General features: G+C 43.1%; 1 protein-coding gene and 1 long non-coding RNA gene across 4 annotated transcripts in view; one reads left to right on the plus strand and one right to left on the minus strand.

Annotated features, from left to right (window-relative positions):
• CNTNAP4 (contactin associated protein family member 4) overlaps positions 1-19,762 on the minus strand; it is a 274,373-nt gene that overhangs the window by 215,828 nt on the left and 38,783 nt on the right. For all 3 annotated transcript variants that reach the window (XM_081213562.1, XM_081213561.1, XM_081213564.1), the window contains exon 2: positions 7,510-7,620. In XM_081213562.1, coding sequence (XP_081069688.1) covers positions 7,510-7,620 — 111 coding nt within the window. The remainder of the gene's footprint in view (positions 1-7,509; positions 7,621-19,762) is intronic.
• Positions 859-7,713, plus strand: LOC308597849. Its single transcript, XR_014013200.1, has 3 exons — positions 859-994; positions 1,922-2,131; positions 7,439-7,713. It is a non-coding gene; the product is annotated as an uncharacterized lncRNA (long non-coding RNA).

The following is a 19,762-nucleotide window of genomic DNA, read 5'->3' on the forward strand; positions in this document are numbered from 1 at the left end:
GGCTGTACTTGAGGGCCAATTTCAAAAAATTCTACTGGAAAAAAATTATGTCCATGTGGAGATGGCAGTATGGAGTCAGTGGCTCATGCGCTTCTGGCTTGCACTGTTTATAAAGATTTGTGGAGTGCAGTTCTTACCCCTCTACTACTGTCCATGCCAGGTCACTCAACGATTGCTACTGTGTCCTTTCTTTTAGCAGATCAAAGTGATTGGGTGACAGCAAAAACTGCAAGGTTTTTAGCGGGGTCAATTAGAATGAGATCTATTATTTGATTATTGATGTAAACCTCCAAAATGTATTTTGAATAGTTAAGTTTCTATCTCTATCTTCAGTACATTGTATTTTATTTTATTGCTATGGCTAGTGGCTGATGCAAAGAAAGATTATTCTGATTCAATCTAGGCAAGGTTAAGCACACAGGCCAGTCTCCAACTATAGTAGACCAAGTGTCCAGGAGCAGGTAGCATGGTCTGAGATAGGCAAGAATGTTAAGGTTGAAGGGCCAGGGGCAGAGGATCTAATTCTGTGATAAAAAGTGTACTATGAAGGCATAAAGTCCCAGGTCCAGTCCCTGACATATCCAGGGATAAGCCTAAAGGTCTGGAGAGCCATTGCCATCCTGTGTAGACAATACAGAGGTGGATGGATCAGTGATCTGACTCAGTATAACACAGCTGCCTATGTTTCAGTACAAACAGATGGTCATGTTCCACAGGGCAGGCCATAGGAGTCTCTAAAGCATCCACTTTCTCCGATTAGATGCTCAGACTGAGGAACAAAGCCTGAGGGCTGCAGTTATATAAAGCCAGCTTTGGGATGGAGAAATAATTTTTGTTTGGTTTACTTTTTGCAGTGAACTGATCCGGTCCGACACTCCCAACCTTGCTTGTGGACTGCAATTCAATTCCCCATCACATTAAACACTTAACCAGATTTTTCAATGCAGATGCACATACAAAAAAGTGTGTTTTGTTTAAAAGTTGCATACAACAGGTGGGTTTTACAGGTGAATGCATTGGAAAGCATGGGGAAATGTCTGTTTTATTTGCACATGTCCACTCCCTCCAGCAGCACAGCATTGCAGCCCAAGAGCCACAATTGCAGTTCAAGCTTCACCATACCCCATTCATCCTCCTTGGCAGCCTTGCATCTGCCCAGCCCACCAGTGAACAGAATTTCCAGTCTGAAATAGATTGAGTTGGAGAGGTTCCTTCACCTACTCTGTACTGAAGGCTGGGGGCAATAAACGTGCATGGATGGGTGCTGATAGGTTAATTTGGTCACATTGTTGGCAGGATGCCTAGGAAGAATTAATGTGGGTCCACAGGTGGCGCTGTGGGTTAAACCACAGAGCCTAGGATTTGCCAATCGGAAGGTCAGCGGTTCAAATCCCTGCGACGGGGTGAGCTCCCGTTGCTCAGTCCCTGCTCCTGCCAACCTAGCAGTTCGAAAGCACGTCAAAGTGCAAGTAGATAAATAGGTACCACTCCGACGGGAAGGTAAACGGCATTTCTGTGCACTGCTCTGGTTCGCCAGAAGCGGCTTAGTCATGCTGGCCACATGACCTGGAAGCTGTACACCGGCTCCCTCGGCCAATAAAGCAAGATGAGCACCGCAACCCCAGAGTCAGACACGACTGGACCTAATGGTCGGGGTCCCTTTACTTTACCTTTAAGGGGACATTTGAGCATCCATTGGCACCTTTGGCTACGGAGGGTATTTTTCTGGAGACTAGATGCTCTGGCTTGTGGGTCCCTTAGGCTGCATTCACATGACAGCTTATTTCATTTTCACAACATTTCCCAAACTGTTAATTTCCACATTATATCTGAGCTGAAAAAACCACTTGTGGAACCAGAGTGGAACCATGGTGGAATATAGAACAAATTTAGGAATCATTTCCGTATTATTTTCAAGCAGGTCCCCTACCCACCCACCGGAAACATGGAAACGAAACTTGCAATATATTCCACTATAGTTCCAGGTGTACCTTTTACATCATAAGGAAAAGTCACGAAAGTGGAAGGAGCGGCCTTAAACTCGACATGGAACTTCCTTGAGGCTAGCCTACCACACCTGACTGGAGTCATAGGAGATGTTAAGGGCAGGAAGACTTCTGTTCCCTGTAAGGTAAGACTCAAGGTTAGGTCATGCCTTTTGCCATGGGTAAGGGGTAAGTTTGGGAAATGTTGTGAAAATGAAATAAGCTTATGGGACACGGGTGGCACTGTGGTCTAAACCACTGAGCCTTGGGCTAGCTGATCAGAAGGTTGGCGGTTCAAATCCCTTTGACAGGGTGAGCTCCTGTTGCTCAGTCCCAGCTCCTGCCCACCTAGCAGTTCAAAAGCACGTCAAGTGCAAGTAGATAAATAGGTACCGCTCCAGTGGGAAGGTAAACGGCATTTCTGTGCGCTGCTCTGGTTCGCCAGAAGCGGCTAAGTCATGCTGGCCACATGACTGTATGCCAGCTTCCTCGGCCAATAAAGCGAAATGAGCACCACAACCCCAGAGTCATCTGCGACTGGACCTAATGGTCAGGGGTCCCTTTACCTTTACCTTAAGGGGTTGGCTTCCCCAAGGGTAATATTAGTTTCCCAAACTTCTCATTTCCCCTACAGATGTTATCAATATAAGAGGCCCTACTTTAGCCCATTTAAAGTTCCATGTCCCTTTATGGCGGGTTGGGTCACAAAATGCACACAAAGGGATGAAATAGCACACAATGGAACAAACAGGGTTCTTATGATATGCAACAGGATGGAACAGACCTATGTTTGGGTGACAGTGAGACTGAACCAGCGACTCAGCTCATTCCTAAACCAGCCATCATATTGTTTGCTATGTCGTTTGCCTGACACAGGTGGACTGGTAAACTGCCATAGAACTTTCTGGTCATTATTTCATTATTTGGGTAATGCTTCAGAGCAGCAAGGATCAGGCTAATAGCTTCATCTGCCTGAGATCTGTCTTGTTGCTACCAGACTATATACATTCAGTTCCCTGGCTCGTATATGCATCTAGGCTTTGTCTGCACAACTAGTAGCTTACGTTTCTGTACCCTGCATGATAAACATTTTGCAATTCCTTACTGATCTGTTTTTAAAGCTTTGACCTTATTTGAAGAATTCCAGCTGTGAAACTAGATTAGTAATTAATTTGGAAACCTGATCAGGACACCTACTAGAGAAAAAATGCACCGACAAAATGCAATTACGTTTCAAATTCACCCATACATTGCAAATAACATTTTCTGCTTTCTGTAGAGTTCTCTGGACAACGACGTGTTGCTCACAATTCTCCCTATAGATGCAGTTAAGAGCTTCAAGATTATTATCCAATGCAATGGACTATCCAAAGTCTGCAGTGCAATCAGACGGGGGAGCATATCATCTAAAATTGCTTCCACTTATATTCATGTTTAAATATTTAATCATATAGATATCAAAGGCAGAACATAATAAAATTCATTCAGAGGATGAGCTATATAATTAATGTTTGGAGAAATATTTAGAGAGGTGACTCAGCTGAAGGCTTGATCATTCTGGCAATTATGAGGGGGGAGGGGGAATAGCATTTAATGATTTTAATTCTGAATGTGCTGAGGTCTTTGTCTCTGTGGATATTAATATGCAGTGATCTGTGTCTGTGCCATTATACCTTTTTCTTTTACTAATCGTTTTTTTGGGGGGGATTCTAACGTTTCTTTCTTGACTCTTCCACGCAAGAATTCTCCTTACATCCTTTCCTTCTTCACCCAACCCTCCTTCCCTCTCCCCCAAAATCTTCACACCAGTTCAAATAGAAACATTTAAACAAATGCTAATAGAAAAAGAGGATTAAACGAGGATACAATAACTTTTTTCATCATGAATATTACAAATACAGTGGTACCTCGGGTTACAGATGCTTCCTCTAACCCAGAAGTAATACCTTGGGTTAAGAACTTTGCTTCAGGATGAGAACAGAAATCATGTGGCAGCGGCTCGGCGGCAGTGGGAGGCCCCATTAGCTAAAGTGGCACCTCAGGTTAATAACAGTGTCAGGTTAAGAACAGACCTCCAGAATGAATTAAGTTCTTAACCTGAGGTACCACTGTAACTAAAAAAAAATATAACACTAACATAATGGAGAAAGAAAATCAACATTGCGCTCTGTTTCCCATGTCATTGGGATATTACTCAGCCAATAATTCCAAGAATCCATTCCAACAGATCTTTTCCTTATGCAGTTTGCTAACTAGGACCTTCACATGTGCTGCCTGAAGATCTTGCATCCAGGAGGTCTTGCATCCATCCCTCAGTATCTGGTGAGATACGAGGAAGCAACACAATCAGCAGGGCAGAGACACAACACTAGCTTCCCTGCAGATGGGCAGATGGGTCACTTTCCAGGAGAGGTTGAGGTGGTGGAGATCATAGTGTTGTCTGAGTGCACCAGCAGCCTCGATCTAGAACTGATCGCAGTGCATGCACACTCCACCCAGAAAGTGACTGCAACACACTTGCCAGCAAGCAGGAGGGGAGAGAGCTTTTGCGCTTAGCTTCTGCTTGCAGGCTTTCCTTAGGCATCTGGCTGGTCGCTGTGAGAAAAGGATGTTGAATGTTTATCTCAGTGAAGACCTTACTTGGGAAATCAATACGACCTAGGTGGTTAAGAAAGCCCAACAAAGACTCCATCTCCACAGAGTATTGCGAAAGAACTACAACGGTGCCTCGCAAGACGAAATTAATTCGTTCCGCGAGTTTTTTCGTCTTGCGGTTTTTTTCGTCTTGTGAAGCACGGTGTCGGAAAAGTTTTGGAAAAGCTTCAAAAATCACCAAAGTCTTCAAAAACCTCAAAAAAGGCTACCACACCGCGTGCTATGAGTTGCTCCTCGAAGTCAAGTTGCAACTGTATTAACGGTTTTAAGAAAAAGGAAACAAACTTGCAAGACGTTTCCGTTTTGCGAAGCAAGCCCATAGGGAAAATCGTCTTGCGAAGCAACTCAAAAAACCAAAAACCCTTTCGTTTTGCGAGTTTTCCGTCTTGCGAGGCATTTGTCTTGCGAGGTACCACTGTATGTCAATCAACATTTACTGATCTCCTTCTTCCGGTCCACAGTAGAAAGTGTCCTTTCATACTGCATCACGGTGTGGTACACTGGTTTGACATCATCTGATAGGAAGTGCCTACAGAGGGTGGTGAATACAGCACATTATGGGCTGCCCTGTGAATCCGCTAGATGAAATAGCGGAAGTACGTTGCCTCAGGAGAGTGAGGAAAATTCTCAGGGATGATTCACACCCTGGCCGGCACTTTCTATATCAGGCAGAAGATATAGAAGCATGATTAGTTGCACCAACAGGGTAAAGAACAGCTTCTATGCGTGGGCTGTTAGGCTGCTGAATGAAAAGATAACAACAGGGCAACTGACTTTCGGGTTTGGTGGGTGTGCGTCAGTAAACGAGGGGAATTAAGACTAAGAGAGCTGAGTTGGGGGTGCTGGTGTAATCTCACCTGTATACAAGTTGTACAAGTGACAATAAAGTATAAAGTAAAAGGAACTAGATGGGTCATTGGCCCTATCCGGCAGGCTCTTTTTATGTTCTTATGAAGCTAGCATTGTGACTCCACCCAGGGGTGCAGCATGGGGGAAGGGACTGCCAGGGCAATGACCCTGGGCAGGTTTTTACTGGGGGATGCCTCTCATCGCAAAGCGGTTCAGGACGGGCAGGGAGGCGTGAGGAGGATGCAACAGCCATGCGGCCTTTGCTGCCATGCCAGTCCCAAGCCGCTCCAGTGGTACTGGTTGCAAGGACTGGGCTGGCGTCTTATGCCCCCGCTCTGCCACACCGCTGACTCTACCCTACCAAGTGACATGTTTGTGGGTTATTTTCTACTAATGGAGTAAAACCGTGACCCTGTGGGAGCATTGCTTCTGCTCTTTCTCCAAATCCGCTCTGCTTTTTTGGTGGACAGCATTGCAGCCGGGCATCAGGGCAGTGATTGACGCCCCCTTCATCACTGTCTGGGCCATGTTGGCGGAGCTGGGCAGGGTCCTGCCCAGCTGTGGCCCCTCTGACCAAACAACACCAGCAGGAGGCATGGCCATGGGAAACTTAAACTGTGACGTGGCCAGGAAGCTGTCCTCTCGTGCCCTTCGCCAGCACGCAAAGCCATTTCCGACCTGGGAGGAGAGGGGGTTGCGGGCAGAAATCCCTCCCACATCCCACGCGGGGGCTGGCCATTGCCCCTGCGAGATTAGGGAATCCCTGGGTGTGTCGGCGACCCGGCCCACCAATTGGCGGACCGGGGAGGCGTGGCCTAGCCTATTTAAGGGGTCAATTGGTATGCAAATAAAGGGGGGAAGGAAACGCCATCACCTTCCCCCAAAAGAAAAGGGTAGTCCGGTAGAGGACTCCGGGGGGCATTGCCTTGTCCGAAACATAGGGAGGTAAGGGCCTCTGGCATGCCCCAGAGCGGTGGCACCCGTTGGGATCCTAGTTGGCATACTTCAACAGGACTCCCAAGGCTTGTGAACAACCCTTCCCGGTCCCCATGCCGGGTAGTCGATAGGAGCCAATGCCTAAGGCCAATACCTTCCAATTCTGTAATCAATAAAGTTGTAGCCCTTTATGCCCATTAACCTTAAATACTGTGTCCAGTGTCTTCATTTCACATGGGGGAGGGGACTTGCCACGCAACTGCTACTTTACAGATATGTGACCCTTTGAGACATTTAGAGTATTTATCTCCACACTAATTCTGGTTAGGACTTTTCTCCAGCAAGTTGTTACCTTCACAGTAGATGAATTAAGTCTGCCTACAGTTACCTACCCCTCCAGAATTCATCATCAGGAAATATACCTAGACACTCAAATATTACAATATTTTTTGGTGGATTAGTTTCACATGCAAACCAGCACTTGACATTGTGTCCAAACGTGACAAACTATGGTTTGATCAAACCATAGTTTGCCCCTGCATACCAGCATCACATAAAAGGATAAAGCCCAACTTTGTGATTGTGCTTTGACCAAACTAGAGTTATCCAAATTCAGACACATATGGCAAACAATGGATTGATCAAACCAGATATTCATTGAGCTGTGCATGTGATGGAAGAGGGGAGCAAGCAAACAGCAAAATACTCCAAACAACTTGAATGTCATGCCTTTCCAATTTTAAACTTACAAATTAAGGAGGCTTATGTAACCCCAGGCAGTTTGCATTAGTATATAATTATCATTCTGACTGGCCTACCAACAATTAATAATAGAAATAAGTGGTGATCTGGTCTCGTGCATTTGAACAGTATTCTAGTTTCGTGCTCTGTGCTTGGCAAAGTAACCTAACACTGGATAATAAATGTCTGGTTCATAAAAAAATTATATTGGTATATGCCTCAACCACAAAAAAATAGAAAATATTGACAAATGTGTTCTTCCTATTTTGCAGTCTACACAAGACACCATACTGTTCATTTGTCCTCTTTGGCAAACATACAGCAATGAAGTGAGAATCCTTACCGTCTCTTCGATTAAGCCTTGCAAATCCTGGGCTGTGACTACTGGACAGCTCCGTTGAACTACTGAACGATGATTGAGGCAAGGCAGACACCAGCTGATCGTGACAATTATCTGTCAGAGAAAAACATCATGCATCAGGCTCACGCACTTAAACAAGGACCGCTGAAAACCATAACTAAAACAGAACACTGGCAAACATCAGAATTGACCTTGTACTTTTCTGATCACGTCCCCACAGTGTGTGTCTTGGGTCTATTATAAGTTCCAGTCCTGAGCCGGCACTTTGTATTTGATCAATATTTCATCAGATTACCATGGTGTAATTTACTGGATTCTCTGACTCTTTCAGTGCCCCTTGTTCTAACTTAGCTTTGAAGACAGACTTGATAAATGGACGGGAGCTTACTAGCTATTATTTACGACCAGAACAATTGACACCTGCTAGTTCAGCTTCAGCTTGAGTAACACCCAGCAATGCCCTGTACATATGCCATATATATCGTTAGGTGTTAAAGTGCTATCACACTTTCAACAAACAGCTATCTCTAGAGAATTTTTGTAAAAAGAAAAGCCTACATTAAGAATAGATGAGGTACTCAGCTAAGTGGGCTTTTTTGTTCTGCCAGGGTGGTTGTTTTTTTGTGGGGGGGAGGTAATGTTTGTGATGTAGAAGGAACATGAAATCATTATCAGGCAATTATTAGTATGCAAGTCTTGGGCTTTTAACACAAAGCAGCAACAGTGTTTCAGAACAGGGGATTTAGCAGCCATTCCCAATCAATGACGCATAAGCAAGCAGATTCTAATCAATATTTCAGGATGTTAAATCCTTTTCCAGCCTGATTGCTAAACAGGACAAGCATTCTTTCTCCATTTATATCTGCAAAAAATAAAATAAAAATAAATAGAGAATCAATAGCTGCTCTAGTTTTAGCTGAAAGAAAACTGAATGGAAACAGAGAGAAAAAGGCCAGGGAATGTTGCCCTGATTATGCCCTGCTGGCATTTGCTGTTTAGTAAAAGCAAGAAAATTATGTAAAACTTCTCTGTTGGAAAGGTAACCAATAGGTCCAATAAACAGTGCTGGATGGGTCAAGAGCAGTCTCTTTGGTTGCACTCAGCAGAGTAAAAGGGGATCAGTGCTGAATCTTGCCTTCTACCAAGAGATGTGTTCAATGAAGCTATAAGGGTTTACAATATCACATCTGCCTTTAAAGAAGGAATTAATTCTAATTCATTGAGCATCCTATCCAAAGCAATAATTTCTTAGGGAGCTAGGAGAAACGAAAACAATTATATCCGTACAAGAAATCCTGATGTGAAAGAACCAGCACTAATAGTTCTCAATATCTGCACAAAGGGGTTTCAAGCACCTTTGTTCTCCGTAGAGGGGTTGTGGTCATGCAAATCAGTATGCATGCAGAGTTTTCATATTTACGCTGAATTCCTATATTCACGTTATTTGGGTAGCCTCATTTTGTGGCTGTTTACCTAGGGTGCACAGAGTCTGCTGGGATTTTCCTCGGTACAAGACCTTTTGGAAGAACAGTGTAAGAACTGCGAATGAAGTAGCCCAGTATTCTGTTTCCAGTGGTGGCCAATTAGTTGGCACTCAAATGAATACAAAGCTAGAACCATCAGTTTCTTTATATATATAATTTTTATTAAATTTTCTTTTTTACAATTTAAATTACTCATTTTGCATCCTTAAAATATCAGTGATTTCCCTTCTCTTTCCACGGATCATTTTACATATCATAAATCCCTGCATATTTTACAAAAACTATACCATTCAGTATTCCATTATTGCATCCATCAAAACTTATTTACACTATTGAATTTATCTTAATAAAGGTAAAGGAACCCCTGACAATTAAGTCCAGTCACGAACGACTCTGGCCAAGGGAGCCAGCGTTTGACCACTTCCGCACATTTTATGGGTCATGTGGCCAGTATGACTAAGCCGCTTCTGGCAAAGCCAGAGCAATGCACGGAAACGCCATTTACCTTCCCGCCGGAGCGGTACCTATTAATCTACAGTGGTACCTCAGGTTACAGACACTTCAGGTTACATACACTTCAAGTTACAGACTCCGCTAACCCAGAAATAGTACCTCAGGTTAAGAACTTTGCTTCAGGATGAGAAAAGAAATCATGCTCTAGCGGTGCAGTGGCAGCAGGAGACCCCATTAGCTAAAGTGGTGCTTCAGGTTAAGAACAGTTTCAAGTTAAGAACGGACCTCCGGAATGAATTAAGTACTTAACCCAAGGTACCACTGTACTTGCACTATGTGCTTTTGAACTGCTGGGACCGAACAACAGGAGCTCACCCAGTCGTGGGGCCAAGCAGCACAGTGGTTTAACCTACAGTGCCACCCATGTTTTCAGCTGTACACAGTTATAAGAGAGATCAGCAAGGTTGATATGTGCAACTGATATCAATACCCAACCAAATTCCTGGCTGCAGTTAAAAATTTTTTTCTTAAAAACAAACAAACCAGCATCCGTGTCAGGGATTCATGGTCACAAACGAGCGTAGTTAATTAAAAAGATTTATTGCAAAAAAACAGAGTTCACTGGAGGGGTGACCACAGCCATCCACCATAAATCAAAGATGTCCCTTCTAAGGAGGGTGTTTCCGGCGAGACCAGAAACAGCCGTACTTCCTCTTGTGACGTATTCTGTCTTGAAGACCCCCCCAATATGCCTAGACCTTGGGCTAAGAGGGTCAGCTTCCACCCTTCCACATTCACTGATAATGTACTTCTGTGGTCCTTTCCACTCTCTGAGCTGCTTTTGTTTCATTTTGTCCTTCACTGGCATGCTGGCAAGCTGCCGGCTGACTCTCCGCAACTCTGCTATCAGTTGGCATTCCTAATGGCAGGGGAGAGTTGGCTCTTGGTTATAATCCTCCTGTCTTGCAGTTAACCCTCTCCCTTGCGGCTACTTCCTTCCCTGGGAGCTGACTGCAAACTTCCCTTGGGGGCTGGCTCATTCATGACACCCAGGATAGTGATATTGACAGCCAAATCATCATTTGCTTGCATCAAGCAGAGACAAAGGGGGCTGCATGCAATCCACAAAGTTGTGTCTGCTCATTGGGATGCTGATCTGCAAGCAGCGGCAGAAAAAGCTGAAGCAGACTATCAGACTTCGGGCCTGAAGAGTGAACAGGTTGCAAAGTTAGCTCAAGCAGTCTTCAGGGGGAAAGAAGGGTGGGGGGAAAGAAGGCAGACAGTTGCTTGTGGTACCAGCGGTGCCAGGGGCTGATGGAGCGGTATATTGACTTTACTTATAATAGTAGCAGTTTAAAAACCAGATGTCTGCAAATGAGCGGAGCAAGCCAAAAGAGGGAAATGAAGAGAGAACATTGCATGGGAGGAGAAAAGCTGAAATGCAATTAAAAGGAAAGGCCTGGGGGAGTTGAAATGCAGACACAGGAGAGTGTAGATCAACATATAAATAAATATTGGCCCATCCGCCAAATTAAGGCTCATTCACGTTATCTAAAACCTAATTCCACAATCTACCGTAATTTCAATGCAGATTTAATAAAAGAGCGGGCGCGAGATTTCTCCAAGCAGCATGGCGGCAAAGGTTTCAGATGCAAAATGAGGAAATGATTTAGCTCTTTCCCCTTTGGAATTCAGAAAGGATTATGATGATGCTTGAGAGATTTGGCATCCGCAGCTTTCAAATAAAATGAAGTCTGTTTACACTCAGAATTTCTTGCTTTGCCAAATCATGCATTCTGGGCCATGCTAGAGGCAAGAATCATGAGCACTTTCCTAACTTTAACATACTCTGGAGTAATTATGTTCATTACTACAGAGGAAATGATTTGGTATATGGTATATGCACTTACGTGGGCGTAAGCCACATTGAACTCAGTGAGACTTACTGCTGAGAATATATGCATGAACTTTGACTGTTCGACTACAACAATATACAAACACATCATTTAACTTGGTGGAACTAATTTCTGAGTAGACCAACACAAGATGGGGTAAGGAGTTGTGGGTTCAGGCTGTTTTTATTCTTGTTTTTATTGTGCATTTTTTATTGTATTTTTATACTGCGAACTGCCCTGAGATCTACGGATGAAGGGCAGTTTACAAACAATAAATAATAACAGTAATAAGTTTAGGTTGGGACTTTGTCAGCACTGTTTAGTCTAGCTAAACTAAGATCACGTCCTACAATGTAGGAATGATGTTTGATTCTATTTATTTATTTATTTATTTATTGCATTTTTATCCCACCTGGCCCTCCAGATGTTGTCAGACTCCATTCCTATCAGCACCAGGCAGGAAGGCCATTGGTTAGGGATGATGTGAGCCATACTTCAGCAATTTATGCAGGGTCACCAGTTCCCTATCCCAGCTAATTCAGAATTTCCATCAAAATCAACAGTGCTTATTTGTGCATCCATGATTTCAGCCTGAGCCTATATATGCTGGAAGACTAAAGGAAAGAATCCACACAGATGTGTATTATGTCTAAAGGTAAAGGTAAAGGACCCCTGACAGTTAAGTCCAGTTGCGAACAACTCTGGGGTTGCGGCGCTGACCTCGCTTTACAGGCCGTGGGAGCTGACGTTTATTCACAGGTCATGTGGCCAGCATGACTAAACTGCTTCTGGTGCAATGGAACACCGTGATGGAAACCAGAGCACACAGAAATGCCATTTACCTTCCTGCCACAGCGGTACCTATTTATCTACTTGCACTGGTGTGCTTTCGAACTGCTAGGTTGGCAGGAGCTGGGACAGAGCAACGGGAGCTCACTCTATTGTGGGGATTCAAACCGCCAACAAGCAAGCCCAAGAGGCTCAGTGGTTTAGACCACAGTGCCACCTGTGTAGAGCTGTATGCAGCAGTAACCAAATGATTTGAACTAAGTGGACTATTGTAATAACTGAAGGCCTATGCAGGCATTACAGCTCTTGTGTTCATCCCACACTTCTCCACCAATATCCACGCATATGGTCTGAAGGCACATGAGTCAACCACTGTACTGAAGCTGGCTTGCACCCAGATGGTTGACTAGCTGGGAGTCACTTATATACCACCTTGTGTCCCAAGATACAGGAAAAGCAGGAGAGCAATGCAAAAAATAAATAAAAACAAAATGCAACATCTGCATTCCTAGCTCACATATAATTCATATTCATAACAGTCATTTTCAGTAATCACGAAAACACATGGGAATCATTGATTTTAATAAACGGTCTGTACACTGTCATTTTTTTTCCTAAATAAAAAATGGCGGACATGATAGTCTGGTAGGAACTAGAATACAATTGAAACAGATAATACAGCATGACAGATTAAACTTCTAATTTGTTAGCAATACAAAGCATTTCCCATCAGATACTAGCTATCATCTTAAAACATGCAAGAATGGCTCTTGCCGACTGTCTAAGATAAACAAAGCATTCTGTGTAATAAGATAACCTCGGTATTTGGAATATTCAGGTATGAAGTCATTTTCTCTCTCTCGGGGAAATTTTAAGTCAATTCACTCTACATCAGATACCAGAAGGGGTCTTTAGAAAGCACAAGTGTTTCTCCCATTGAAGACAGTGGTAAGACCAGCATTGATTTTAAAGGAGCTGGATTGCATCCAAAATGGGTATTACAGCGTGAGCAGAATTTAAAAATAATTGCTCTTGCTATGTGATACGGCCTAACCGAACTGTGTACGCTTGTGTGGTTTTTAGAGTAGCATGTGATGCCACGGTTTAAGCCATGCTTATTTCCTGGAAGATTGCATTCCTGATCTCAGATATATACATAAATTGTGGCAGTATTGTAGTGGGGCGGGCAGGGGGTGACTTTTGCAATGCTCAGAGTCACCATGATAGTGTTTTGAATATCCTGGACCTTAGCACGGACACTGAGAATAGATTCTGCTAGTCCTTCACTTGAATTTAACCGTATTCCTAAACTTTAATCCACATTTCCCCCTGTAATCTAGGATAGTGCCTACAGTAGTTTGAATTTTGCTATTAAAAAGCAATACCATTGTTTTCTGAAGCTATAAATCACATCAACGTTACCTTGTGGAGAATAAGGAGATAGGTTAAATGGTTCATTTCAGTTTTACCAACATGTGCAAACATTTTGTGGGCAGGTAGGAAAGGTTAATTCAATATGTAAATTCTTAGAATACACATGCAGTGTATTAATAGTATGGTAATAAAACAGTAAGACCTTGAAAGAGAACACAATAGGGCTTATGAATAAATTAATGGAGGTAAGATGGGTCTCCAATTTAAATGAAAAATGATATTGTATTAATATACAAAGGAAACAGAAGGATATATTTTTAAAAGGTTTTTCTGCATATCATTGTATAATATCTTTCAACTAATTTGATAACTATTTAGAATGTCATTCTCCTCTGAAATAAGTCTGCCTTATGAATACTCACTAGATTATTAAATTGTCACTCTCTTTATATCCCCCTCCCATTATAGCTGGGAAGGTAGCACATTTTCATTATGTGTTTCACTAAAAAAAAAAAAAAAAACCCACTCCCACCAAACCTGGCAAACAACCAGACAGTAATTTAACTGTTGTTGAAATTACCTTAATTCTGATAAGAAAACATAATTAATTTAAAATACATAGTTATTGCTACCGTTAATGAGTTGCTTTCCCTCCTCCACCTGTTCTGGTGTCTAGAACATCCATCACAGGTGCACTGGTTGCAAAAGAGGCTGGACCATTGTTTGGTCATAGAACACAGGTTTTGCAACCAGAGAGTTTCACATTTAGTCCCTGGCATCTCTGGGCAGGGCTGGAATAATTTCTGTAGGAAAGCCTGGAGCGCTGCTGTCAGTCAGCGAGATGGGCCAACGGTTGTACCTGGTATAAGTTGTGAGGAATGATAACATTGCTTTTTCACCTGGGCCACAATGCTGCCACTGTAAGGCAAATAAAGGTAAAGGTAAAGGGACCCCTGACCAGTCGTGGCCGACTCTGGGGTTGCGGTGCTCATCTCGCTTTATTGGCCAAGGGAGCCAGCGTACAGCTTCCAGGTCATGTGGCCAGCATGACTAAGCCGCTTCTGGCGAACCAGAGCAGCGCACGGAAACGCGTTTACCTTCCCCTATTTATCTACTTGCACTTTGACGTGCTTTCAAACTGCTAGGTTGGCAGGAGCAGGGACCGAGCAACGGGAGCTCACCCCGTTGCGGGGATTCGAACCGCCGACCTTCTGATCGGCAAGTCCTAGGCTCTGTTGTTTAACCCACAGCGCCACCCACGTCCCTGTTAGGCAAATGGGGTCATCTTAAAAGATGGTCCTGGTTGCAGGCAGGCCCTCAACCCGGTTCCTCCCCTCCCTGGCGTGGGTGGAGTAATACTCTTACGCCAGGGTTGCACCACAATCACCCCAGGCCTCTTGGCCAATCATTTTGAACGGGGTGGTCATGAGGGGGTATAAAGGTGGCAGCGCGACATGTGCCAAGCACTTGCTTCACGCTGCCAAACACCCGCCCACCTGCCCTTTAATTTAGGTGTCCACTGGCCTTGCTTTGGACTTCGGTTGGTTGCCTGTCTTGAGTCAGGGACCGGGTAGGAATTTTTCCCATTTGGCAGATTGTCACTGGCCATTTGGTTTCCGCCTACCTCTTAGCAATCGTCACGACTTTGTAAGGTTTGGTAGGTAGGCATTGGCTTACTGATGTGTGGGGGAGGGGAGGTCGGCCATCACCTGCCCCTCCATTGTCCATGGGTATTCCATTAAAGGAATCCATGGCCTGGATCCTGTCCGAAGTCCGATTGAGGGCCTCTGGGGACAACGAGGAGAGCTGCAGGCGGGTTCCCCCGAAGTGACTCCCTCTTTTGGTGGTTTACCCTTACTGACTTTCTGCAAAGGGGGCAGGAGCCCGATATAGTCTTTTGCCAATGTCTAAGCCGATACCACTCACATTTGCTGTAATCAATAAAGTTGTGGCCAAAATTTTGCCCATTAACCTTAAACCAAAATTCTGTGTCAGTGTGAATTTCTTGAGTCTAACAGGGGGGCTGGCTTGGGGGCCTTGACACGCAACCACAACCGGCCCCAGACTTGCTTACACTCATATTTAGAACAGCTTGCGGTTAAGATGTTCGTATGTAGGATAGTTTGCAGCTGGGAAACAGTTTATTTGTATGCTTCAGCAGGTACAGCCGTGCCTCACAAGACGAAATTAATTCGTTCCGCGAGTTTTCTCGTCTTGCGATTTTTTTCGTCTTGCGAAGCACGGTGTTGGGAAAGTTTTGGAAAAGCTTCAAAAATCACCAAAGTCTTTAAAAACCTCAAAAAAGGCTACCACACCGCGTGCTATGAGTTGCTCCTCGAAGTCAAGTCCCCACTGTATTAACGGTGTTAAGAAAAAGGAAACAAACTTGCAAGACATTTCCGTCTTGCGAAGCAAGCCCATAGGGGAAATCGTCTTGCGAAGCAGCTCAAAAAACAAAAAACCCTTTCGTCTAGTGAGTTTTTTGTCTTGCTAGGCATTCATCTTGCGAGGTACCACTGTATAGCAGTCGTTTACACCTGCCAGTGGTCAGGATATGGCTTTGTCGCTTGAGTTAACATGTTAAAACATAAGAAACATGGACTAAATAAGGAGAAAAATTAACAGGAGGGGTGGTTGTCGAAATCAGGGTAATGGGAGATGTCAACCAAGGCGGAGATTTTAGGATAGAAATTAGGTGGTTAAGATAGGCTGTAAAGGTTTCAAGTACCCAGCCAATGGGGAAACAAGAAAGAGATCTTGCGCTTCAGAGATAGGGAATAAAAGCATATGCAGTGTCAATTTTGGGTGTGCCTACTCTGATCACCCTCTCTTGCAATGAACATTTGTAATCAATAAACTCTTTTCTGCTTCACCAATTTTGTTCAAATTTTATTTTGAGGGTCTCAGGACCCACTTCTATCATAAGGCAACTTCCTATGTTCCCAGAAGCTGCCATTCAATGATGAGGCTTTCCCAATGAATTATGTGGCTAAGTCAAGCATTTAAAGAGTACCAAGGACCTGAAAGTAAGTACCTTTCATGCAATGAGAAAAAATTCAATGGTTCGCCTGTTCTTGTCCCTTTGTCCAGACAGGCTGTCCCAAACCTAAAGTAACCTCCCAAATGATAATGATCTAAAGCCATCATCTTGCCCTCAAGTATTTAGGGGGAATTTTCCATAGGTTATTTTAAGTTATTTACATGTTACTTTGCAAAAAAATATTGCATGTTTATTCAGCCATCCTCACTACAGTTCTGTGAAGATTTTTTAAAAAATTGTTTTTCAGTGTGGGAGCTGAGAGGTCTTGACTTGCCTTGATTCCATAAAAGAAGTGGAATTAATTTATTTTTAACCACTCCTCAGCCAAAGAAGGCTTCCAGAGAGACTAACAAGCATCAATAGGCCTGGAAGCTTACAATCTGAAAGACACAACACAAAAGAAAAAGGGATTGGGAGGGAGGAAGAAAATGAAATTCAGTATTTGAATCCAGTGGGTGATATGCAATGTTAGACATACTCAGAACAGAATATGAAAGCAATAGACTTATATTAGTTATCCACTGATTTCAGGAGATCAGCTCTGAGTGTGACTAACATTGATTATCACCCAGTGTTGTGTGATTTCTGGAAAAGCTGAAGTTAAGGATTGTGATAGGAGGCCAATTTTTTAGGCCATCTTAAAAAATGTGCAGTGCATAATTTGTTTTGTGCATTTCACAGGTCAAACTTTAGAAACATAAAATGTATAGTGTATAACTTGGTTTGCCATAAAATTATTGTTTGATATATTAAAAGTATAGTTTATTTGGACAATACTTACAAATTGAAATTACTTTTTACATTCTTTTTCAATAACAGGGATGCCTAGGCATTGAGCCTGTGTATGGGAGCAATATCAATATCTTGAAAGACAGTTACTGGAATCAAAATAACCCCAATGGATCAATGGTTGTGTTGCGGATCACACTTTCAGTGCCTTTTGAAAATTACTTTAATCTCTTGTACTCCCAACTGAGCCCAAATCCATTTTTTCTCTCCCTTTTTTGTACCTCAGGGTAAGTGGGTTAGAACCAATATTGAAAATTTATTTCCTGATTTGAATACGCTCCAACTATTTTGTCAAATTATATTTCATTTCAACTGACGTAATGTAATGTACAGCAGACCTCAACTTTTTCAGACTTTGGAACTTGCGGCAAATTAAAGATTAAAGTTTAAAATGTTCCAAGGTAATAAGGATTACGTAAAGATATTCACACTTCAGCAGATGAACCTGGTGAGAAGACGGCATCACCATTAGACTGAGTTCTCACTGGAAGGGAAGAAAAAAACTCCCAGTCAAATGAAAATGGTGCCTGCATAAGCAGAGTTGAGTCCAATATGTTTTGGAGGCATTAACTGAACAAAATAGGTTTTTAAAATCACCTTGATTTGGTTGGCTACACTAATTATTCTTCCCTGGGTTTTCATTTTAAGAACACCATATGATTCAATATTGCATTTCCAAAATTTATGAGCACTTATGATTAGATTTATCAATGCTATATCCACTGCAAAGAAATCCTCGGAGGGTAACAACATCATCTCTCTAAATAATTAGAGCCTCTTAGATGGAGAAAGGAGTTCTGCCTTACCATAGTATATTTAAATAAATACTGGAGAGTCCAGCAATTGTTTATGATTTATGCATGATACAATTCACCATTGGGCTAGCTGATGTAAAGCACCGTGCGATAAATCTGAAAAGTAATTACAGAATAACTAGTAGAAAGCCTACTGATAACAGAGCTGTGGAGCACTTTATAATATATCCATTATTTACCCACAAACCATGGATCTCTTCTGAAGTCCTTACAAAGATGATGATGACAGGGTATTGTCGAAACGCAGTAATAACCCATCAATAAAAGGAAATCTTGTCCCAATTCTTTTACACAATGGAGAAGAGCATGGGCACCATGTGTTCCATCCATTGAAGGCAACAGCAATGGTCCCATTGATTTTAGGAATCAGATAATGTTAAGTCAGCATGAAGTGAAATTGCCCTAACAAGTACATGTGGCAATTACCTGTACCTTCCAGATCCATTCAGAACAATGGGAGTTTTCCCACTGAGTTCAGTCAGTTGTGGAGCCTTTGAAATTTCCGTTTCTTTTCAAAGGGGGATTCCCAATTAAAAGTGAATGTGTTCCTCTGCTCACAATTTCACCATCCATACAAATATCATGATTGTTTGCTCTGAATGACTATGCTATCAGGGAAATTCATTAGGGCTGCAAAATATAGCCCATTAATTAAATGAAAAATATTTAATTAATCAGGCAGCATGATTGTAAGATGGTTTTTTTTTAAATAGGAATGCTTCTAAAATCTTCCTGTGACACAGTCTCAGAGCTTCTTCTAAAATGATGGCTTTAGGCTGACTTCCACACGGTGCTCTTTAAAGCTCTCATCCCTCATATTAACAGGAACAGTAGCTTGGGCAGATTGGGGGAACTGGCAGAGACTGATCAGGAATGAGACTTTGGGGTCACAGAGGATATAAACACCATATGTGACTGCTATGAATGAATCAGTGGCTACCAACTGGATAACTTTAAAGGGGGAATAGGCACATTTGTGGAAGATAAAGCTGCTAGTATAGTTATGCCCAGAACTGGAGGTAAAAAAGGGAAAGTTAAAGGACCCCTGGATGGTTAAGTCCAGTCCAAGGCACCTATGGAGTTGCGGTGCTCATCTCCCTTTCAGGCCGAGGGAGCCGGCCTTTGTCCACAGACAGCTTTCCAGGTCAAGTGGCCAGCAGGACTAAACCGCTTCTGGTGCAATGGGACACTGTGACGGAAGCCAGAGTGCATGGAAATGCCATTTACCTTCCCTCTGCAGTGGTACCTATTTATCTACTTGCACTGGAGTGCTTTCGAACTGCTAGGTTGGCAGGAGCTGGGACAGAGCAATGGGAACTCACTCCATCGCAGGAATTCAAACTGCTGACATTCTGATGGGCAAGCCCAAGAGGCTCAGTGGTTTAGACCACAGCTCCACCCGCATCCCGAATAAACAAGCACACAATCACTGATAGGTCCACCCGCCATTGTGAGGATCAAAGCAATGAAGATGATGCCTCTCCAGCTGTTGCCATTGGCTGTGGGTTTCTTGTGATGTCACAAAAGCACAGAGTGGATATAAAGGCAGGCCAAGGGGAAAGCCTTTTTCTATTTCCAGAAGGACACACCTGTCAA

This window comes from Podarcis bocagei, assembly GCF_964188305.1.
Source record: "Podarcis bocagei genome assembly, chromosome: 11".
Lineage (NCBI taxonomy): Eukaryota > Metazoa > Chordata > Lepidosauria > Squamata > Lacertidae > Podarcis > Podarcis bocagei.